The sequence below is a fragment of the Amyelois transitella genome, chromosome 14 (genome assembly GCF_032362555.1).
Source record: "Amyelois transitella isolate CPQ chromosome 14, ilAmyTran1.1, whole genome shotgun sequence".
Classification (NCBI taxonomy): Eukaryota; Metazoa; Arthropoda; class Insecta; order Lepidoptera; family Pyralidae; genus Amyelois; species Amyelois transitella.
In genome coordinates this window covers 10,748,643-10,773,453 of record NC_083517.1, presented here as the reverse complement: position 1 = coordinate 10,773,453, position 24,811 = coordinate 10,748,643, and the positions used below count along the sequence as shown (strand labels likewise).

The following is a 24,811-nucleotide window of genomic DNA, read 5'->3' as shown; positions in this document are numbered from 1 at the left end:
GAGGGTAAAGAGTTTTATTATACGGTAAAATGAAGCACCTATAGTATATTTCTACACGTCTCACGCTCACACTCTCACCAGTGTGACAGTCGACCGTCATTGCGTCACTGATGCATCATAGGTTATCTCATGAAATGGCTCTTTACAATGCTTCACCTTTTTCAAACCACAACTCCGTCCGCCTTTTCTTCTACGTCTATGTTCTCATTATCAATCGTCATCTATCAACATTCTCCAGGCTTTAGTCCCGGTTGCGTCTTCGCCTGACCTCGTAGGAGGTTTTATTTATTTGATTGGTTCACCATTAGTGTTTTAATACTACATTTAATAACAGGGACATTACATCTTGTTCTTATGAAAAAACTAATTGCAGGTATACACATCGTTCACCGTAGATAAGTTACATATTGTGTAGGTATCTACTTATTTTAGATTTGTTATCGCGCCAAAAACTATCGCCGTCCCGTTTCATGTTATTATAAAAAGTGAAACAGCGGTAGTTTTCTGCGCGTGTCATGTTACGTCACGTGGGCTAGTTCGTCTTTCTACTAAATGACCCTTTTTAATAGGCATTGTTTGAGTTTTCGTCTACAGATTGAGGTCAAACGCACTCAAATTATTATTTTAAAACCCCTGAATTGGATAATCCAGATTTTCACACAAAGCGACTCCCGCAGCAAAACAGACGGACGGAGGTCAGAACCTCCACAACCATAACAGTGGAATCTAATATTGAAACACGGCAAATGCTGCATAAAATGAATGTCTCTAGGTATCTACCTTAACTCATCGATATATATACGATATCCTACGACGAGTGGTTCTATTTTTAAGTGCCTGAAACCACGCGGCACTCATATGCCTACATAATCTATCAGAATTTTAATATCGCAACTTGTTATTCCAGATATCCAAGGTGTACGACGGCCGACGTGGCCACGTCGTAACGTGTCGTGATCACTACACTACCACTACAGTGTCGTGTCGTGTCGTGTCGATCTCGCCGCCGTGGCGCCACCTCGCGACCACTCGGCAAAGCTATCGGCAGCCGACGCTTGTACTAGCCTCAAAAGGCACATGATTTGTATTACTACCCGACTTAAAAATAGAAGGGTTTAAAATTATTACCCGACTGAAAAAAGGAAGGTTTATCGTATAACCCGACTGAAAAAGGGGGTTTAAATAACTCGCAATCGTATGGACTCTAGTTTGAAATGAAAAAAAATATTTTTAAAGGTAATATAGATGTGCAATACACTGGTAAAGACAACGTTCTACGTCTAACGTTCTAAGATGTCAATGCTACACATTATAGGCAACTTTTAAGGCTCACCCCTTTTTTTTAATATTTATAGTCTGTGGTAGAGTATTGTTTGAGTGTCTTTTTGGTCTGATTTTAATATAAGTATATCTAACATTTTGTTTTCCCGCTCATATTAATGATAACAAATAAATGTCTCTTTGTTTAATACCTGTATTTTAACATTTTTATAATTGGACCAGATTTTTACCTGAAATAATTACTTAGGTACCATTTCATTTTATATTAATTTCCCAACCGTTGTAGTTCAGAGTACATATACTCTTAAAATCACTTAAAATGGCGAAAAATATGGGAAATATTTTGTCTAATTCTAGAGTCTAGCCGATAAGATAACGTCGAGCTAATTCTAAATGCTGATGTAATTTATCCCATTTAGTATGCGCGTGTGCATCCAATATCAGGATACTTAGCGTAGAGGAGATATACAATACAGAGACAAAGCTACGAACGAATAACGTGTCCTTGGAACATGTTAGTTTATGTCAATGTGTTTAATGGGATTTAAGACAAATTTTTGAAATTTGTGTTTGCTCGTGTATTAGAGTCATGTCGCTGAAAGTTTTATAAAATTTCATGTTTATAATATGCTAAATGTTGCCTCAGTGTTTGACAACTAGGCTGTGCATCATATTTATTGTCACATTGTTGACTAAAAAATATTAATCGTTTATTCTGTTTCGTATAAAGATTTGTCTCTCTGTGTAGCTACTCTACGCGCCTAGCGCAATAAGCCTGGCTGAGACATAGACACCTGTCTAAGATATAGAAAACTTTATAAACCTGATATATAGTCGCCAACGACCGTATATGACATGTGTTAAGATGTTTCAAAAAGCATATTTTCCCACTTATTGTAGTAAATTATCCTGAGCACTTTTAATTGTTTGTCGTTGAATTGTTTTAGACATAGACATTAGGAGTTATAGACCTGTCATATCGATGTGCTTTATAATGACTACTTTTTATGATAAATTCCTAATAAATTTTGAAGTGATGATCACTTCAAAATTTATTTTTCATTATAATAAATAAAACAATTAAGTTATCATTCTTTGTTTTGTTATAAATGATTAAGTCTATGTATTTTAAATATTCAGACCAATATTAGATTTTTAAACTCACTTTTTAAATAGCAGATTATATTCAACTATATATATTTTTTTACACGATTTGACTGGTCTATATGTCTCAAGTCTATAGGTTTGGACGCCTCGAGCTCAGTTTGATTTTTCTATGGTTGCACTCAAATAATGATCAAAGTACAAACTTGTATTATAATTGTATGGAGCGTGTGTGTTATACGACTTCGAAGTGTCATCTTTGTTAAAATTGTATCTTAATTTGTTTAGTGGCACGCGTGACGGCGAGAACTCATGATATGAAGTTGGACGGCATATTTTTATTTATTTATTTACCAATTTTACGTACACAGAAAAATAAATGATAAAAACAAGACTAAAGTAATGACATAGGTACCTTTTTATTTCTAAAACAATCTCTTCCAACAGACCCGAGAGAAGATATTATGAAAAGTATGACAGATGCGACGTGACATAAAAATTTAATTCGTTTCATAAAAGAAATACCTGGAGGGCGCAGTAACTGTTATAAAACTGATGTTTCGCGCACTCTTGCGCGAAGAGAGATCCATAAATTCAAAATTCAAATTCAAAATTAAACACTATTAAAACATTTTGCATCGTTATTTTGAAATGAAGAAAAATTCTTGATTATTATTTTTATGGCTTCGTTACAACTTGAGTCACGGGTTCTCGCCTGAACGTTAAAATAAATAAGCTCTTTTGCAAGTAATTAATTACGTTTGAGCTGGATTAAGACTAAGCAGTGCGTTCGTTTTGTTAACTGAATGTATCGAATCTTTTGATTTTACCAATAATGTCTGTAAATAACCGTAATTTGTCGATAACAAAAAATTAGGTTATAATAATGAAGAAAATTCATTTTTAGATGTTGTGGAATAATAATTATTTAACGGTTTCACGTGTGGAATTAATTTCAATGACTCATTAAAATTTATTTAACAAAATGTTGAGTTATAATCGGCCAACACAAAAGAGATTCGATACCCAGACTAACTCACGAACTATTGTCACGAGGCCATCGCTAGTTTATGACTCGTAAATATTGTATCAATGTGATAAAACTGTATTGTTTATTGGAGGCTCGTGGTAATGAGATGAATGTGACACGATTCTTGTAAAAGTTCTAAGTGGAAAGATAGATCGAGCAACGCTCTAGTTTTGCGGACTAAAATTATAAGATCATCGTCTGTCTACCTTAAGGGTGAGTTCCGATCCGACGTCGAGCACTTTGCGCGCGTTTGCGAATGCTGCCATCTAGCGTTATATTAAGATAAATTTGGAATCGATCTGTCAAAATAACAAGACTCGTGTGACATTTCTGTCTGTTTAATTATCACGAAGCGATTCAACGTTGACCGAGGGATGCGAATTTTAACGCGATAAAAATATTTTTCACGTCTTTTTTTTAGTATTTTTCTTTTTAATAATGGTCAAAATCGATAACGCCAAATCACTCGTTAGTTTACAACTTTGTCAAATCTTATCTGAGTTCACATTTTCGGTATAATTTTCAACCTATATCTGTGGTAATAAGGTCTGTTTTTCAGTGATCGTATCTGATATCTGTGCCCCTCGGTCTTCGTCAAAAGGAGTGATGCACGCATCGCCTTTGGTTTGATCTCGAATTGCGACTGAGTGCGGGGTATTTGTGTTAAATCGTCGCCATCTTGGCCCTTCAAAAATGATAGACCGTCAAAATGTGTGGAGGTGAAAAATCATGTCTTTTGCATTTAAGTTGCTGATGCAAACTATGGTTTTATTTAATTTCTCTTATTTCGAAATAAATGTAAACTTATTTTGAAATATTTGTCTTAAATTTAACTGAGATTTCAACCACTTGTAATTAGCAATTGGAAAAGAAATGACGCGACACCAAAAACTAACAATATTTAATGTAATAAAGACATTAGACGACTGGCAAAAGGCATAGTTTAACGATTTCACCTTTTTCAAAGTCTGTCCTTTTTGAAGTGTACGCTTTAGTTATATTGGATAGTTTTAGCATGAATATCATCGCCATTATACGTGATTCCATCATAGATTAATGTTATTTTACCATTTTTATGTCAATTGTTAAGACGGCGAGCCGCGCTGAATGTGCAATAATTGAAAAGGAAATTTACTTATTCGTAGGTTCACATGGACTTAGCAACAATATTAGTTATGATTTGATGGTCAATTTAGGTTAGTTTAGGTTATGTTCGACGTATATCTAACCTGGAAATCGGTCCATATAAATAGCATGGTTTTTATTTCTTAATAAAGTAGGGAATACCTACTTTATTGAACTCAGTTACTAAGTCCATTTGAACTAAAGTGCAGTAGAAACGGGAAGTACTTACGCGGCGTCGTCGTTCGTACAAGTCACGTCGGTTGTACCTAGTTATAACATTTAATTTTAGCGGGGCTAAACAATTGGTTGTTTGTATTGTTTTTTGTTTTATCGAAAACGAAGTGATACAAGAGCTTACAACTTATGGAGATTACACTATGTGGCAGGAGTAATATGGCACTTTTGATATCAGTGCAATCTCTGTAGTTTATAAGCTCCTTGGATGCAACATAATAAAAATGTGGTGCGAGTGATTCAAGTGAATTTAACGATAAAGACATTTAACAAATTTTCAAATTAATAAAGTACTAAGACTTTTTTAAAATCGCTTAAAGATGTATGTACATAGTGTTAAGTTACATAGTGTTAAGTGCAGAATTAGATGTAGTAGGTATAACAAATTGTATGGCGGAGGCGCGTGCGCCCATCTTGTTGAAACGGGGGCATCGCGAGAAAACAGTCTTCACATTTCGTACAAAATGACAACTATTGTGTTCAAAATATCTTTTGATAAAGTATTTTTAAAATACTAAACAGTTGAACACTTTTGCGTACTAAACTGGTTTTAACTTTGCATATTGCCATCTCTATTTCTTTCAATACCTATAAAATATTGAGACTGTTTTCTCGAGAAACCTTCAACATATTCGTTTATGTTTTCATCCGTTACGTCCACAGCCGCACGTCCTAACACAGTATGAGATTATTTCATACAACTCATACAAAAATGAACATACAAGCTTCTGTGTATTACACCGAAGATTGCTGTTCGCGTGCGTTGTGCGATGCGACGTTTTTCGTTGTTATCGTTATAACGGCTATGTACGGTATTTGCAAAGTCACAGCCATATAAATAACCCAAATAATAAGATATAATAGCAACCTATTGTGATTTTGAAACCAGCGTGACGAGTTATTTTCGTTCTTTGAATGATAACAATTCGACGAAGTGTAGTTAGGAACGAAATTCACTCGACTCGTGATTTATCTGCCCACGAGAAACTGATGTCAAAAAGTTCAAATTGAAAAAGTACATTAATTATGTACTATCCATCCAATTATTGTTAAATCGCTGTAAGAGATTAAAGCGTTTAAAAATCTTGAAAATAGGTTATTTTCACATTCATCAAAAATACTTATAGATTTATTTCGGTGTGCAAAAAAGACTTCAATTATGGTTTAAATTCAAATGGCTATTATTTTTGTAATTGCGGTACCGTACAAGCCGTGTTTGCGTTAAACCTGTGTTGATGGACAAGTTATGGGCTAGACAGATCTGCCGTTGATTTTATGATCTCTCCTAACTCGAGATTCCGCCGGGCTCCGCACTCGTCCGATTTCAAATCGATTGAAAAAATAAATTCAGCGTAGGCGGGAATATGATTAAGCAAATGAATAATGAAAATCTTTTTTTAACTTTAGAGATAGAAGTATATTCCCTTTTCATTTACGATAAGGTGACGTTCCGAACAGCGCGACACTGTTTTTTGGAAAAAATTTAGCGCTTACTAGACAAAGTCTAAAAAATTTTAATACTTGTCTTATTTTTTATTTACTTATCAATCTTTTTAGAATTACTGTGAAATATATTATAACCACTGCAAAGGGAAATTAAAGTTTTTTTTTAATAAAATAAATTTTAGGCGCTACTCAAAAATATTATATCCGGAATAACGTTTTAGTGTTTGCTAGAAAAACGTCTTTAACAGTTATTCATGTCGATTCTGATGTTAAACAACTAGGCGCTAAGTCTCGCACAGAATTGATCGACGATGTCATTATCTTTATACAATCCATATAATTTGGTTAAAAGAGCGTGGTTAAAGATTTTTTGGTTTAAAAGTAACACAAATTTGGCCTCTATAAGGCAAGTTTCCGATACATGCCTATAAAAAGTTGTCCATGTAAAAAAGTTTATATAAATAATTTTGAGGCAATTGTGTACGCGACTCACGCCCCAGGACGAGTGTCAGAGCCCGCTGTATCGTGTAAGTTTGCAACAATCAATGGTGATATTATACAAAAATAATTTATATTATGTTTTTATATATTGATTAACAACGTAATAAAGAGTGAGCAATGTCACGTCTTAATTGGTGTTTTATTGGTCCCATTTGTTGTGGCGTCTTTATCCAATTATAGGTATCGTGGTATTAATTGGTACCCTCCTCTTTACGTGCCCTGGGTTCACGGGTCCCTTTAACCCTATAATTAAGATTAACCCGCTATTTTCTATCTGTGGCGAAATCTCTGCGCCACAAGTCACAAAAATAAAATTACGCGACGCTGTCAGTCAAAACAGCGAAAACCCTAAATCGCGCAAGCAAAGATTTCACGGATTGGAGCATATAATTATACAACCTCCGACACAGCATCGTTGGAGCCGCGATTCCGCAGGCATAACACTTAACTTCTAAAGCGCGTGTGAAGAAGAAGCGGCGGAACAAACTACACTGCAGCATTTCACCGGACGTCATTTTACAAATATAGATCTCTTAAATCTAAATGGACGAATGCTCATTGTCTACATTAAAAAATGTAAATGAGTATAAAACTAATGATTTCAATATGAAATTAGGAATGGAGTCCTGAGGTTTGCCATATAAATAGATAATTTTTTTTATATTAGTGGGTCCAAGGCTATTTCAAGATAAAACAACAATACTGTTATTAGTCATTTATTCACGATTCACAGTATGAATAGGCTATTTTACACCATGTAAAAAATATATATAAAAATGCACGTATCTTATAGATTTTGTAAAAAATAAAAGAAAAACATCGATCATTATTCATAAAAGTGCAATATGGATTTTATAATTCAATTTAAAAAATCCTCTTTTTTAATCTGTTCTTCAAAAGTCGAAAACGCTATCCGCCATGTTGGGTACTGACGTGACGTCATACTTTTAGTAAACAAATATCGAATCGAAAACATATTGATGATGTCAGGCTCTGTTTATTTCTAAATTTTAAAATTTCTATCACGTTTTTGGGTTTTTACTCTTTAATAATTTAATAGAATCATGGAAGACGGTTTTGTGAAAGCAGACAATATAAATCTACCGAGGATTAATACGTTGATGGTTTCTCATTTTAATATCACTTGGCAGTGGAATCCACAATTTTTCTGGTGTTTTTATACTTGTATTCTTGCATTCAGGAACAAGACACCAACAATATGTATTGTAATTCATTATTACAAAAATCTTTTTACTTTAGTCTTACGTAGAGCCGTATTGTTTACTAAAAGTATGACGTCACGAGTCAAAACAGCATGGCGGATGGCGTTTTCGCGCGAAAATACAAAATCATAAATAATAAATCGTTTTTAGAGCACTTTTCGGCTTCAAAAAATTTTAATAAAAATTCTATAGGTATAACACAGTCTCAGGATTGATTTAAAACAGTTTTCAAAAAAGAGTGTAATAGCCTATTCGTTTACTTATAAAATACTAAATGCTGTGATTATTAACGACTATAGTCTCCATGACGGAAATAGTTGTAACAAAATTAACACAATCTTTATGATTATTCTATATCCTTGCTTTTTTAATTTCAAGATCGATTTATATATAATAGTGAGAATATATAATATAACCCAAAACAAAGATATAAACTAAAACCAAAATATACAATTGTTTGTAATTACTAAGAAATAAAATCAAGAATATAGAAGGTTAATTTTGTTAGGATCGATACAGCTCTTGTACGTACCTTGTCTAAAAATAAAATTGTTGATGTTTATAAAAATACCATAAATAATAAAAATTCGAGAACTTAATTTAATTTCAGTCCATTTTGTACTTATTAGCTAACCTATAATCAAATTCGCATCAATCACTTATCCTTCGACACAGTAAAATATTTCAATAACGTTGTACTTTTCTTGCTTTTTGGAGTTTTCTCCGAAACTGAACCTCTTCTCGGCGGGATATTCTCTCGAGGACTCAGCGGAGACGCTGTCACATTAGATTTGTCGCCATCTTGTTTCCCGCGTTTCTCCCGAGACATCCTCGTCAGCCAGTCAGTGGTCTCCTGTTTTTTCTTCATCGGCGACATTAGTCTAAGGTGAGGGGCTTCGCCGGTCAACACGAAATTAGGTAAATCCTTCGTGGGCGTCGTGAACGACACGATTCTAACTTTCGCGGGCGACACTTTGATTGGGGATCTTTGAATTGTACTAGGAGATATAACTTTAGGACTTTTTGGCGAGATTATTTTAGAATTCTTCTTCTCGTAATTCTTAGTGGGAGTCATGAAGGATGTGCCTGGCTTTGGGGCGGCGTAAATCCATTCGTTTGCGACGTCGGATTCTAAAATGCACTTTTTAACCGGACTGGTTTCATTCATTCTCCTTTTAATGCCAGCGGGTAGCAATTTAACCTCTTCGGATTCAATTCTTGGCCGTTTTCCGCTAATTTCGCTGTCGTCGCCATCTTTGGAAGCGTTCAGCAGATCCGTTAAACACCGTTTTGTTTTCCTTATAGACGTATTCATGCATAGTTGATTAGCCTTCAAACGTTTAGCGCTACAAGAGTTAGGCGTTGAGATCAGTTTTCTCTTCAAAGAACTCGGAGTTTTATCTAAAGAGCCCCATTGTGGTAAAGTCCCCACTTCGGTTCTGGGCACTATTTCTGCTTGCCCCTTAAATTCGACGTCCAAATCGGGAAACTCCTTTCCGATCCGCCATATTTTATGCCTTGCGTCATCGCTACAAGTTACTATCTTCATGTCTCCTGTCGGGCACCACGCAGCGCAGGTCACTTCTGCCCAATGTCCTGTTAATTTCACTATTGGCACCGAATATTTCACATTCCAGACGTAAGCATTCTTATCACTGCTGCCGCTGACCAAATACGTACCATCAGGACTCAGACCAGTTTTGATATAAAACGTACTGTTTTCGTGACCTATATACCTTTGCTCCGGTAGAGAATTATAAGTGGATATGTTGAAGCAATAGATGACATTATCCATGCAACTGGCGTACAGTCTCATCCGAGCGTCATCAATGATCAAATTCGTGTAACCATTTTTAGTCGAACTACCGCAGTACGGTATAGAATGCTTTGGCAACGGTTCGCGTTTGTAAATGTTGTAATTCTTCCTCAAATCCCACACTTTGATGTTGCCGTCACATTCGCCGCAAGATATCAATGTTTGATCATTCTGGAAGACTAATCCCGTGATGCTGATAGCTCTGTGGTTATCGAATCTTGGTCTCTTCCCGTGGGACCCCGGGGTTTTCGGGACATAGCTGGAATGGCAATTCATGAGGCAATTATCAGGTTTTAGGATGACTGAAGGCTGGCTATTAGCTCGGATGTCCCAGATAAGGATGTGTCCATCTCGCGCGCCGGTGGCGAATACTGACGGCTCAGTTGGTCTGAAAACGGCAGTTTTAACAGATTTCGTGTGGTTTGAGAATACCTGGACGCTTTTTGGTGTGCCGTCGCCGATGTCCCACAGGCATGCGGTGTGGTCACCTGAAAGGGAAATATTTTGAGGTCTATGTGAATAATGGTCAGTACATGTGTGTGGGAGTCTCCTGGCGAATGGCTGTAGGGCATGACCCTTAACTACGGCTTAATAAATAAATAGATAACCTATAGGAGTACTATATGCATTATTTACAAATAATACAGGTATTAAACAGGCACTTAGCATACCTTTATTGTATCTCTGACATTTCAAATCATGTTACAATTTTTCTTAGTTTGGCCTAAGGAAAGAATTGAGATTCAAATAGTGACAGGATGCTAGCCAATTGACAAAAAGAAGAATCCCAAGTATTCAAGCCTAGCCCTTAGTCGCCTTTTACGACATCCGTGGGAAAGAGATGGAGTGGTTCTATTCTTTTTTCTATTAGTGCTGGGAACCATACCGCACAGTAAATAAGGTATATAAATAAATATATTCACAACACAGGCTGAGCTAGCCTCATAGTGAGTTCGAGAGTTGAATTATGGGACACTAACTCAGGGCTATTCTAAGATTGATAAAAATCCAAGACCCAGGCTAACCTGAAAAAGGTTAACCATCATCACCTGACCGGGAATCTTACCCAGGACCGTTTGATTGAAAACAAAAATTGACAACTACACAAACAGGCCTTCAGTATTTTGAGTATTATCATTTAGTTCATTCAGTACCTGAGACAGTGACAAAGTTCATGTTATGTGGCATCCACGCGAGGTCGAACACCGCATTATTGTGGCACTGGAAGCTCTCCAGCGTTCCAGCCGAGCCGACGCTTGTTGTGTCCTGGAAGGTAATGACACTCTATATTTATGATGATATGAAGAAAAATTTATTACATATAGTCACATTTATATCCTTTTCCGAGTAGACAGAGCCAACAGTCTTGAAAAGACTGAAAGGCCCCACTCAGCTCTATGGCTTTATGATGGAATTGAGATTTAAATAGTGACAGGTTGCTGGCCCATTGCTTGCAAGAGGAATCACAAGTTTAAAATCCTTATCCATAAGATGAACATTAACCACAAGACAAACATAAAATTTTGTATAAATGTAATTAACTAGAATGGTTGGTAAGTTCCTTGTTAGTGGTCAAATCGGTAATCATAAAGAGAGCACAGGTTCAAATACCATGTTCCATATACCAATGACTATTTAAAATGTTTTGTTGTTGTTTAGGGTACTCGTTAACTTATATCTTTGCCAGGATGTCCTTGATTTGATTAAGTTAGGTCGAAAGGAGGTCTAGGCCTGCTTAACCCAACATTCTCCTTTCCTTCATTCTCCTTGTATATTAGCTTAGTCAACCGGCTTTCACTCATCCTCTCCACAGGCACTTATACTAAAAAATAAAAAATAAACTATCACCTGTATGGCAACTCTTCCATCTTCATTAGCAATCGCGAGAATGTGCTCGTAGCCTTGTGCTTCGGAGAACCGGCAAGCAAATATTGGGGGATCATGATCGAATTGCGCTGCAACCGACGAATTTTGCAGACCATAGAACGACTCCTCGCCATCAACCACAAGCCGCTTTAACACATTGTCGTAGTTGAAGCGGTAATCTGAAAAGTTCACACGTAAATATATTTATTTGCAAAACCTCGTGTTTACAAACAAATTAACATAAAATTTATTAAAACGGTACTTACAGAGCCCTAATTGTCGATCGATTATATTCTGCACGTAACTCATAGTAGAAACACAATCATTCCGTACAACAAAACAATCACAAATTACATTTCAATTTAATTTACCAGACTTTTCTACAAAATTCCACTAGGTACAGTCGAATACACGGCACTGACTCCAATTGTTTTGACAGTTAAAAGTGACAGCTAATGTCATGACAGCAAAAAAGGCGCGAAGTATTTTTTTTTAATTGAATTTCCTACCACGGAATAAAATAGTGGACTGGTGTATTTTGATTTTCATGTTAAATTCCGTGTCTGTATCGGTGTTAAATTGTAGATGTAGTATCGTATCAATATGTATGTAAGTACAGAATCTTCTTCTTACTTGTTGGTGGAATTAGGTGGAACGTCCACCATTTTCTTCTCTTTTTCTCTGTTAAATTTTTAATTTGTTGGTATGTTGTATCGTAAAATTTTTGCTTTATTTGATCAAAATATTTTATTCCTTTTTTTTTTCCTCTTTTTCATTTTCCTTCTCTTGTTTTCTTTCGTTTTTAAGATGTAAAGAATAATGGAGAATGAAAATCACGAAGTGTTATAGTAAGTATAAATGTTACAAACATAATTATTGAAATTTATTGTAGTTGTAAATAAATGTTAGTTTCATATTTTGGTGCTTTTGTAGATTTATCTTTCAGTTTTCCTGAATTAGTATTTGTAATTATCTTAATAAATAAGATTTATTTTAGTTCTATACTAAATTTCAAAATAGAATTGCAATTAATTAGTTAGTACGAAAGAATAATTAAAATACTGTGCACAATCTTAATAATTATTTCGAGAAACTATGACTGTTCTGGCTGGATATGTTTTAGATTATGTACATACTAAGTACCTACGTAATATGATTGTGGGAGTTTGGTGACAGTGGTTTTGTATTAAATCAATTGAGACGCCACTTCCTTATGTGTGTTAAAAAGTTTTGTGGTATTCTGGTATGTCACCTTACATGTCACTCACAAAATTCTGTCATGGACGTCAAATTCAGAAACGTTTTTTTCTTACAATAATATTTCCTTAAATTTAGTGATCTGCGTGAAATAATATAAATCCTTATTAATTTATCGTTTGTATAAATTAGATTTACACCATTTTGTACGATAGGTTGACTTAGAAGACACCGGGTATGGCAGATTGTACTCGTATGAACACTAGTCTGATTTGATTCTGATCAGACTGACGCCTATATTTTCTAGTTCTTTTCTACCTGTGAATTAGTGTTTTGTGTGATGCTAGTTGGACCTGAAAAGTTAATTTACAAAGTTCTTGTGTAGGTAAATAACATTTCATATAGTGGTTGTAATGAAAAGCTGATATACTGGCCGGCACATAGGTTGCCCCTTTGCGCAATGCGCGTTTTATATTTGGCTAAAAACGAGGCCTATTGCTGGTCATTATAAAGCCTGGGTAGACTGCTACCATTTTAGTCCCAAATATACCTTAAAATGCACTATTGTTTATACTACCTTCATTTGCTAGTAAAACATGTATTTTTCTGAATGTGATCTTGCATTATCTAATATTTCTTACTAATGTAATAGAAGTTTAACTCAAACATGCTACCTGCCCAAGTTTTGCAGGAAATAATAGTAATATCTCTCCATATATAGTTTCCCCATTTTATTAGAGAACTTCGTATATTTCAGGTCAGTGGAATGTTGCAGTACATAAGATGGCAAATTTCCTGAATTGGGCGGCAGTTGGCAGGGGATCTGAAGATAGTGCATATGTGGCTGCTTGTGGCTGGAGCTCTCCGCTTCGTTGCTGTGTCCAACAAATAAAACAGAGTTGCCGTGTTTGGAACCGCCTCGTCTCACGGACTCAACAAAGTACCCCTCCCAATAAGGATATGTTTCCACAGTTGGCTCTCCCTTTATGAGCGACATGGACGAAATATCTTTTTGGATAAACACCAAGAGAGCCCCGTGCCTCTTCTATATAGACAGTACCAGCTCAAAGCCTGAAAGTATTCACAGTGTTCCTGATAACATACCCTCACCTAAGAAGAAGAAACGTAAATTGTCTATCTTAGATGATGACTCTGCACTTTCTGAGAAACAACAAAATTTGTATTTTGATGCTTCTCAAATAAAAAACCAGCGCACAAATGGGTGTGAGTCCAGTAGTCATGGCTCAGATATAGATTTCAATATAAAGAAGTCCTCTGTTCAGGATAAGAGAAAAAAGATCAAATTGCAAAGATCTGCTCGTACTACATTGCACAAAAAGAATAAATTGGTAACATCTACACCCAAGCCTCAGGTTCTCAGGAGAAGTACTAGGAAAGTAAACAACAGTCTGAACAATAACAGCCACTTAAACACATCTTTTGAAGTATACCATAGCCACAATTACTCTAATAGAACACAGGGAGAAAAAACACCAGAGGCTAACGGTAGAAAGAATGCTGATAGAACCAGTGCTGGGGACCAAACTGTGCCTAGGAAACCCAGTCAAGAAATAGCACAACCTATTGTGGCAAATGATAAATATGAAGATCTCAGTGATGTCTCGGGATTTACAGCAAATTATATCCGCTCAACAAAACTGCATTCCAAAAATCCACGGAAGATTAAAGCGAAAACCAGCAGGAATTTGATGAAGGAATCCCATCAGAGTCCAAAAGAAGACTCCAGAATGGTCATTTGTGTCAACAAGTCTGTGAATACCGGTATACCGCAAGGTCCTGGGCACAACTGTAGCACGGACTCATCTCAAAATGTTATCAATTTGGTCACAGTGAAAAATAATAGTAAATCTGAGAAGGCTGACAAAAGCACTTCCTTGTTGAAATTCGTTGATACCAAAAATGATGATGACACACTTGACTGCACGAAGGAGACTCTAGATTCATCATTTTCAAAGACATCAAGGTATCCTAAACGGAACAAGAACATTGTAAATCTGGTGACGATAAACGAGAGACCTAACATGGATAGAAGGAAAAAGGCAAATAATATATACAATTCTGAGAGGAAAGAAAATCCAGACAATGTCTCTAGAACACGAAGCGGACGTAATTTAGGACTGTCTTTAAGGCAGAAGGACAATTCCGTGTTAGTTGTGAACAACTTGACTGATCAATTGAGTTCTTCACCTAGTGTCAACGTCGCTAGCCCTGCAAATGTTCAGTCTAAAAAGAAACGGATCCAAAGGAAGACTCAAGTGCGGAATTCGGACAACTACCGTTCTCGAAGAGAGTCTAGGGACAAGAGTGGGTTCGCACAGTGCTTTTCAGACAGTGATGATGGTGAAAGAAAGCAAAAGAAGTACTTTTGTTAGTTACTCAGTGACATAATGAGGACATTTCTATTTCTGATATGTTCACTGATGCAGCTGTGACTTTGAGATTGTTAAAATTAACATGGTATACTATGTAATGATACATTTATGTAAATATGAATTTTTTGACATACAGTCAAAGTTGCATGTTTCTATAGAGGGAAACAGCTTTAGTATTGTAATAGTTTTATTATACCTCGGGCTCTGAGGCTAAGATGTGAGAGCTTTAACCTGAAACAATTGTCGATTCCTATAGGAATTTTGGGAAATTCTTAGTGATTATCCAGCTGTTATGACTCGATACTGGGGTGTACATAGAATCACCTGGCCATCTTAAATCAAAACTCATACTCTTGGATTAAAGTCATCATTGTGGTGACTCTGGGCTCCTCTGGGAACCCAATTTAGACATGCCAAAATTATAGTTCTTAGAAGTCAGATAGACAGGTCAATGTTATAGGATGGATGAAACTTTACTCCATATTAATACGAGAATCACGTCTTTATTACCTACGAGGAAGACAAAGCCAACAGTCTTGACAAGATTGAAAAGTTAGGTTTGACTTAATAGTGGGATAAAATTATACTAATTAGAATATGTAAAATTATGGATCTTCATAGAACTATATACATAAATTCACACCTTTATCTATAATAGAATAGACAAGGCCTTCCTACATACAGGCTATATTTAAAATCTATAGTAAAATAATTACTCAATACAATAGGATTGACACAAAAAAAATATCTGTGAATTATTAACATATATTTTTTTTATCAAAGCTCAAAGATGTACCTATCTTTCAACATGACTAGCGCGATTTTTTAAATAATAATTTTACTACATTGTAAATAATAACCGTTGTAAAACCATAGATAAATGAAATTGTCCATATCTAACAATATAGCAGAACAAAAATTTCAATACAAAAAAAAATCACGAAATATTTACTATTATGTACATAATACGACAGATATTCTAAATATAGTGACGTAAACTTAATTGCTATGTAATGTACTATAAAATTGCTTATTACAGTATCATACTTGATGTGGACCCCATATTAGTATCAACACTCATGACTAATTAGAATTTGACTGTAGAATGTGTAGCGGAACATTCACTTTAATCCATGGATGTTAGTCTAAACTTTAAACACAAACCCACACACAATAAAGTACATGAATGATCAACTAATGCCCAGTTTCTGAGAGACTTTTAACGGCGGTTTAACTAATCACTAGCGCTATTGGTTCGATAACTGTCAAATTCTGAACACGGGTCCATCAATTAAACTCCGTTTAAACTAAGGTTAAATTGACTGACTATTTGTTGTCGTTAATCGATTCCATAACTTTATTTAACGTTTGGATAGTGATAAAGTGATAACTAGTTTTAAATTGCTTGTTTTTCGCAAGTCCAACGGGAACGGGAACTATAGATTTAACCAGGATGACAGATACGTGGTATGACCTTCTCCAGACTCTTAATACATGCGAAATTTAAGATTTTTGTATTATTGGTTAAGATAACGTATGAAATGGTTACAATACAAATAAACAAACTTATGCTATTTGCTGGTGGAATTTAAAATAGCACAAAATAAATACGAGTAGTTTTTGGAGTCTGATATAGGAATAATTGAGCATATGAGTACTATATGTGTGCATACAAAATTTTATACAAAGTTTAAAATTTAATAGACTTGCTACAAATTGAACATTATCAAGACCAAAATTAATACAGTAAAATTCCAGATCGTATCCTTAAAATTCTGAAAAGAGCCATCTAGCGGCATATTAGGAACTACTTAATACCACTTATCAGTTATATAGTTATTGAACGGATCGTTACGTACTTAGAAACCTTATTGAACCGACTACTATTGAGCGCTTAACTGACGTCTTCAGAAACCGGGCATAAAAACTTAAAAACTGTATGAAAAAGATTTTTCAAGATCTTATTGAGTCTTAGTCAGTAACTTTTTTATCAGTAAACCTTATGTCTTGCCAACTCTTATTGTATTAATATAATTAACTATCTTCAGTAACAAAATACATGTCTGTTTATTATTTATAAGTAACTTTTGTAAAAACAGAATATCCTCCTTTTTTGTAGTCGGTAAAATTTCTAAAACCTTCTAAGTGTAATCAACACTTTCCTGAAAACCGCATTAAAATCGGTTCAGTGAAACGTGACATAATCGCGGACAAACATTCATAAAATCGTACATACAGGTCGAATTGAGAACCGCCTTTTTTGTAGGCGGTTCTCATTATCTGACCTACTTAAGGGTAGAGGTCACAGGGAGGGCACAACTAGTTGTGCATATGAGTTGGTCCACGAGGAAAACGTGCACCTCAAAGGAGGATGATAATAACTGTAAACGTTTAGAAAATATCACTTTACATACAACGAAATTCTCTCTCAATGCACCCCTACACCAGATAATCAGAATCTACATGCTGTGCATTGTCTGACTGTCAGACACACAGTTTTATATGTATACACATAGTGATGCGCCGTTCCCAGAAATATTGGAAACTTTACGTATTGTCATGTAAGTTCGCGGCAACATTGGGAAATTGGAAATATTAGGGAAATTCGCTGTAACAGAGTTTAGTTCTTTGTTTTATTTTTTTAAATAACATAATAAGGTTATTGAGTTATATCATATAAATGAATACGTAAATAATAATTTACACATATGTGTTATAAATTTCCAATATTTTTGGGAATATTCCCTGTAAATTTACAAACTTTTCTGAATTTTTTTTCCAATATTAATGCACGCTATCAACATAAGAATTTATGTTTTATTGAAATATTATGAATTGCAATGGTCACAGTATGACAATTTTACAGTCAAATATTTCAGTCAGAAATTTTCCGTTTGGTTCTTTCCACTTTAGAATAGGACCAAATCCATATTTTTATAGACGACTATATGATGTATGCATGTATCAGCAATTCGAACCCTGAAAGTTCAACGAAGCCAGCCCTTTCACTCTTTTTTTTCAATCAATTCTCGCTTACACCTTCCGTCAACTTATTCTCTCGACATGTCTAAACTATCTCGGCGTACCACATTTCAATTATGGCCACTTAGTTATCTTCACTCCACATAGTACTTTGTACAGATCCGCTCCCAATAAACAGTTTTACCATATACAATTATAAAAAAAGTATTTATTTATTTAAACTTCATTGCACAAAATACAAATTTATAGCACAATTGGCGTATGTAATGCTAGAAGCATTATCTACCAGTCAACCATTGGGTCTGACAGAGAACTTTATGCGGGGTCTTCTACATACATACATACCATCACGCCTGTTTCCCATTGGGGTAGGCAGAGACTATGGAATTCCACTTCTTTTTCATTAGAAAAAGAAGTGGAAGTTTCCAATGTATTTAATAGTATTTTTAGTTTGGAAAAGTTTGGGAAACTTTGGGAAAGTTAAGAAAATTTCCAATATTCCTTAAGGCACATGGCACATCACTATATACATATAGAATACCACTTACAACACACACACAATCTTGAATGTTTGGAAAATAATAAATTCTTTTCGTATTGTGAATAAGCGCCTAGAGACTTAATCAACACCAATATTACATATACTAGATATGTTCGTGTAATAAAATATAATGTTAATGAGCATTTCTTAAATGTAATGTCTGACAAACTTTAGAATGAACGTAGATACGAATTAACATTATTTAATCTTTATTTATGGTGTGGCAGGATAACTACGCAGTAATAGAGGTGAATGAACAAGTGTCTTAATTCCTGTATTAATTTTTCAAGCATGTTATATATTCATAGATTTGCAGCGTACATATTTGTGACTTCAGAGTGCTCATAAATTTGATTGTTTGGATAAGGATCTGTCGATATTTTCAATAAGCTTCGGCTATTTCGCTTCTTATTTGTTGGGAATGCTGATTAGTTTCAGACAAAAAAATCCCGCCACAGCCGGAGGGATAGGCAAACACTTTTTTCCTTCAAAATATGGATACTGTTTAAAAATAAAATATGGATAGATTTCTTTATGGCTGCATTTAAAGTATGGATTAGATATTTTTCTGTATGTGCGTTCATTAAGAGGTTTGTCAGTTTGTATGTAATCATTATTGTGATCCTAATGTTAACACATGCATATAACTTCATCGTGCCATGTTTTAAAACATTAATTTATTTTTGCCCGACCGCGGCGTAGCCTAAAGGAAGGGTTATGTTTTACTCTATGCTCCATGACTATGACATAATATTACGTGTTAGATATGTTTTATTTTTAATTAAGTTACTCTTTTAGTCCGTTCAGAGTTTTTGTATTTTTAACCGTGAAGTTGACTTTTTTTTATTTTTTTTTATTTTGAACAATCGAATATAAATCGGTTTCATCTAGCTTCTCTATAGAATTAATTTATATATCTATATATAATAAAAAAAATATAATCTCTTAAATATTTTAACCGATTATGTCGAGACTTTTCACTGAACTATGAAATTTAAAACGTATTATTGTTGAAAGAAAGCGAATTTGAAACGCGTTATCGATTTTTGTCAACTTTACGGCTAGAAGTGGAATTAAACTGAACGAATGCGTGTTAATCTTACAATTTGTTGTGTAATATTTACTTGTAATATACATGCTTGTATTTGGATGTACGGAAGTAAAATCTAATGTTATACGCTTAAAATTGTTTTATTTTCAACAAAGAATCAGGGATTTTCGCGTTTAATCATTCATATGATTGTGGCGACATCTATACGACACACGTCACAAAAATTAAAATTAAAATCACGCGACGCTATCAGTCAAAAACAGCGAAAAAGCTAGATTGCGCAAGCAAATATTTCACGGATTGGAGCATATATACAACCCCCGACACAACATTGATGGAGCCGTCACGTCCTTACTGCTTGCGGGATATACAGAGCCAATAATTTTATAAAAAAATGGTAGGCCACGTTCGGCTTATTGGCTTAATGATATAATTGAGATTTAAATAGTGACAGGTTGCTATCGCTTCCTGTGAAAACCTGACTCACCTAATCCAGGACCCATGATCACAGGCATACCCCGGGCTCCTCTTCAGAGAAGTAAGAGATGCAACCGGGACTAAAGCCAGGATGAAGAAGATTATTTTGTTATATTCTGACGTTAGTAGTAGGTATAGTAATCAATAAACCGCTTGTTACGTGTCATATGCCGTTCATATATTGCACTGTCTAAAAAAAAAACGAAAATTGTCGATGACGAGTCATAGACAATATTTTAATACCTACAGCTGGATTACATATTTCTTCCGTAGCGTCTTTGTGAAGTACCTACCCTCAATAATAATCAAATCATCAAGCTACATTACATAGCCAAATCAAATTATTTTAATTTAATATTTAAAAATGGAATACACATTCAGGAATAAAGTAGTTATAGTGACAGGCGCTAGTTCGGGAATAGGGGAGCAAATAGCTTTACTTTTTGCGAAGCACGAAGCGTTATTGTCTTTGGTTGGGCGTGATGAGAACAATCTGATGGCAGTCGTTGAGCAGTGCGAGGAACTGAGCGGAAGTCGTCCACTGGCCATCCTGGCTGACTTGGCTACGGAAGAGGGCTGCCAAAGAGTTGCCACGAACACTATCCTAAACTTTGGACGGTAGTTTTTTTTTTTAATTATAAAGATTTTTTTTTTAAAAACAGCGTAACTGTTTTTTTTACAATGATCTTAGTTATATCTTAAAGCCAATAATAAGTTTCCCTTTCTATAATAATCGTTATAGTAAGTGTAACATAGTAATAATCGACATACTTATAGTTAGTAGTTTTGGTTAAACATAAAAAAGAAATAACAAAATCCCATTGAAGAGATATTGATTGCTCTCATTCTATGATTGTGCATACATACATATAGTCACATCTATATCCATTGCGGGGTAGACATAGCCAACAGTCAAAAGACTGAAAAGCCACGTTCAGCTGTATGATGGAGTTGAAATTCAAATAGTGACAGGTTACAAGCCCATCACCTACAAGAGGAATCCCAAGTTTATAACCTTATCCTTTAGTATGTCTATTTCAAAATATCAGAAACCACTGAAGCAACATTAATATCTCTTATTTTTTTTGGATTTTAAAGCAAATAAATCGTATTCTATTAAATTTTTAACGTGCATATATCAATTTACAGTATAGACATCCTGATAAACAACGCGGGTATAAGTTGCCGCTCCACGCTTCAGACGGCAAACATGGCGGACTTCGATCAGGTGTTCAACTTGAACGTGCGCAGTGTGTACAACCTCACCCGCCTGGTCGTGCAAGAGATCATCAAGTATTGTGCTTTCATTTATATCTACATACATACATATTGTCACGTCTACATCCCTTGCGGGGTAGACAGAGCCAACAGTCTTGAAAAGACTGAATGGCCACGTTCAGCTAATTGGCTTAATGATAGAATTGAGATTCAAATAGTGACAGGTTGCTAGCCCATCGCCTAAAAAAGAATCCCAAGTTTGTAATGTAAAATATATTTTAAAACGATAAAACTTTGTAAAATATATTTTAAAACGTACAAAAGGCTAACTAATTGGTAGTTATATATACATTCCTAGTGAAACGAGGATTTTTATATTTACGTAGGTACCTCACCTACGTACCTACATTTTATTTACATTTTAAAAATTATAGCGCCAAAAACAAATAATCTCCCGACCTTCATTTGGTCAGTTCGTTTGATAATAAAATACATTTTATTGTACAAGAGGGACGAAAGAAATGGGTCCTTACCGAGCGAAGCCATTGATTGATTACTAGTGTTAATCTTATATATATAAAATTCTCGTGTCACAATGTTCGTTCCCGTAATCCACCGAAACGGCTTGACCGATTCTCATGAAATTTTGTGAGCGTATTGAGTACCTAGGTCTGAGAATCGGCCAAAAGAAGATAAGGGTTGTCCACCCTTAACATTTTTTTTAACTAGAAATTACTTAAAAATATTTATATATATATATATATATATATATATATATATATATATATATATATATATATATATATATATATTATTATATATATTTGGGACAGCTAGTTTCTAAGTAAAGATTGGTGTGGTTACCAGGACCAAGGGGAACATCGTGAACATTTCCAGCATCTCCGGAACTAAGGTCACGATCGGGAGTCTGCCTTACAGCATGACAAAGGTTAGTTTGAATTGTTAATTTTTTACCTTCTTTCAGAGCGATGAAAGTAATTATTTTGTGACATTTCCCATTCATATCCAGGATAAGAATGATGTACTTTTAATGAGAGAAAGATTTTTAGGGACTGTATGTATAACTTCATCCAGCGGGGGTTTCATCATATTGCTCAAGACACGACCAAATTACTATGGCAACTCGTAGATACGAGTAACTTACTTACGAGGGAGCGCAACGTTTAATCAAAATACAAATATCAAAAATATTGTCTCCTGTGGTTCCTGGCACCAATGGAAAAAGAAAAGGAACACTCCATCTCGTTCCCATGGATGTCGTAAAAGCCGACTAAGGGATAGGCTTATAAACTTGGGATTCTTCTTTTAGACGATGGGCTAGCAACCTGTCACTATGTGAATCTCAAATCTATAACTAACTAATAAATGAAAATGGTTGTATACACATCACATCACTGACGCACTTAACACGACACCCCTTACGTCTTATATTTTTAGTTCAATAAGGTTATGTGGTAAGGTATATTAATAACTAGCTGTGCCCGCTAACTTCGTTCGCGTGGAATAGTTATTTTGTGCATAATTGAAGCCCTCAAGGATGAATAATTTTTCCCCATTTTAAAGTCCCCGTAGTTTTGCACATATTCTTTTATTTCTTTGCTACTTATAGTTGCAGCGTGATGTTATATAGCCTAAAGCCTTCCTCGATAAATGGTGTATTCAACGCAAAAATATTTTTTCAATTCAAACCAGTAGTTCTTGAGATAAGCGCGTTCAAACAAACAAACTCTTCAGCTTTATAATATTAGTATAGATTTCTTTGCTCCTTATAGTTGCAGCGTGATGTTATATAGCCTAAAACCTTCTTCGATAAATGGTCTATTCAACGCAAAAAGTATCAATTCGAACCAGTAGTTCCTGAGATTAGAGCGTTCAAACTAACAAACTCTTTAGCTATATAATATTAGTATAGATTAATGGTATTCTGATGGGGTTTTCAGGCGGCAATAAACCACTTTACTCGTCTGACTGCGCTGGAGTTGGCGCCGCATGGAGTCCGCGTCAACGCTGTCTTGCCTGGCTTCACGGTAATGACATGAAAAATAATATAAAATGAAATAAATATACCTATACGGGACAAATTACAAAGATTGAGTTAGCATCGAAGTTCGAAACTTATGTTACGAGATACTAACTGAACGATTCTATATTTTATAATTATAACTTGTTACTGATATAGATAAACATCCAAGACCCATCCAGGCAAATCAGAGAAAGATTGTTTTCTCATCATGCCCTGGCCGGGATTTGAACCCGGGACCTCCGGTGTCACAGACAAGCGCACTACCGCTGCGCCACAGAGTTATATGATTTTTTATGTCGTCGTATCAGCGGGCTAAATTGTATCTATTTACAATTTAAGATAAAAATACTACTACCAATACTTCATCTCATATTGCATGTATGTGGTAAAAAGCGACTAAGGGATAGGCTTATAAGCATGGGTATTTATTTTAGGCGATGAGCTAGCAATCTGCTAGCCCATCGCAGCCTATTCCTTAGTCGCCTCTTACGACATCCATGAGAGAGAGATGGAGTGGTCCTATTCTTTTTTGTATTGGTGCCGGGAACCACACGGCACTAATGTATGTATGTATGTGTATAAAAATACAATTTTCAGGTGAGCAGATTAGTCATACGTATGACTAACTACACACATAAAGAGTACAAAAGTTGGATAAACGAGGCTAAATCAGTGGTTCCAATGGGAGACGTGTGTCTCGGGGAGGACATAGCTTATGCCGTCGTACATTTGGCGAGTGAATATAGCCGTTTGGTGACGGGCGCTTTCCTCACTGTGGACGGTGGCGCCCTCTACGGCGATCTGGGGAACATTTTGAAGAAACAGCTGGTTCGTGGTTATGCACATGCTGTGTAGGAGAGAAAAAATAAAGAAAATTTTGAATAAAAAAAAAAATGTGTCGTATATGGCGGTCGACTCGAACTGAACGTCGTCATCGGTATATTATTCTCACTAAGGACGGTGGCGCCCTCTACGATGATTTAGAGAACATTAGAAGTAGAAGCAGGTTTTTAAGGTTATGACCATGCCACGTAGAAGAGATATATTAATAAGTAAACTTTACACCCTCTACCGAGATTTTGTGAATATTGCCAATTGAATATTATTTACTTAAACTCAATTTTGCCCTAATATTATTTATCTTAATATTTATTTAAAAATAAACTTGTAGTTACATAGGTTTGCAATATTAAAGAAGAAAAAAATGTTTACCGGAAATACAATCAAACTGGAATCTTTTATGGATAGAAAGAAGAAGGAAAGAATTCTAATTATTTTTACT

At 35.2% G+C, this 24,811-nt stretch overlaps 4 protein-coding genes across 4 annotated transcripts in view; 3 read left to right on the top strand and 1 right to left on the bottom strand.

The window, feature by feature from the left end:
- The window catches only part of LOC106140638 (uncharacterized), a 55,375-nt gene extending 48,523 nt beyond the window's left edge, over nucleotides 1-6,852 (top strand). The window contains exon 8 of the mRNA XM_060947611.1: nucleotides 908-6,852. The gene's annotated coding sequence lies outside the window, so the exon portion shown is untranslated. The remainder of the gene's footprint in view (nucleotides 1-907) is intronic.
- Nucleotides 6,853-8,206: 1,354 nt separating this feature from the next.
- Nucleotides 8,207-12,022, bottom strand: LOC106141282 (protein lethal(2)denticleless). Its single transcript, XM_060947914.1, has 4 exons — nucleotides 11,893-12,022; nucleotides 11,609-11,805; nucleotides 10,915-11,026; nucleotides 8,207-10,248 (listed from the first exon to the last, which is right to left on the bottom strand). Exons 1-4 carry the CDS (start codon nucleotides 11,933-11,935, stop codon nucleotides 8,600-8,602), a joined length of 2,001 nt encoding a protein of 666 aa, XP_060803897.1. The 5' UTR covers nucleotides 11,936-12,022; the 3' UTR covers nucleotides 8,207-8,599.
- Nucleotides 12,023-13,060: 1,038 nt separating this feature from the next.
- LOC106140637 (uncharacterized) lies at nucleotides 13,061-19,909 on the top strand. The gene is made up of 2 exons (XM_060947776.1): nucleotides 13,061-13,076; nucleotides 13,781-19,909. Exons 1-2 carry the CDS (start codon nucleotides 13,061-13,063, stop codon nucleotides 15,214-15,216), a joined length of 1,452 nt encoding a protein of 483 aa, XP_060803759.1. The 3' UTR covers nucleotides 15,217-19,909.
- A 722-nt stretch (nucleotides 19,910-20,631) lies between these two features.
- Nucleotides 20,632-24,384, top strand: LOC106141280 (3-oxoacyl-[acyl-carrier-protein] reductase FabG-like). Its single transcript, XM_060947775.1, has 5 exons — nucleotides 20,632-20,885; nucleotides 21,417-21,560; nucleotides 22,353-22,434; nucleotides 23,447-23,533; nucleotides 24,127-24,384. Exons 1-5 carry the CDS (start codon nucleotides 20,632-20,634, stop codon nucleotides 24,382-24,384), a joined length of 825 nt encoding a protein of 274 aa, XP_060803758.1.
- The last annotated feature ends 427 nt before the right edge of the window (nucleotides 24,385-24,811 follow it).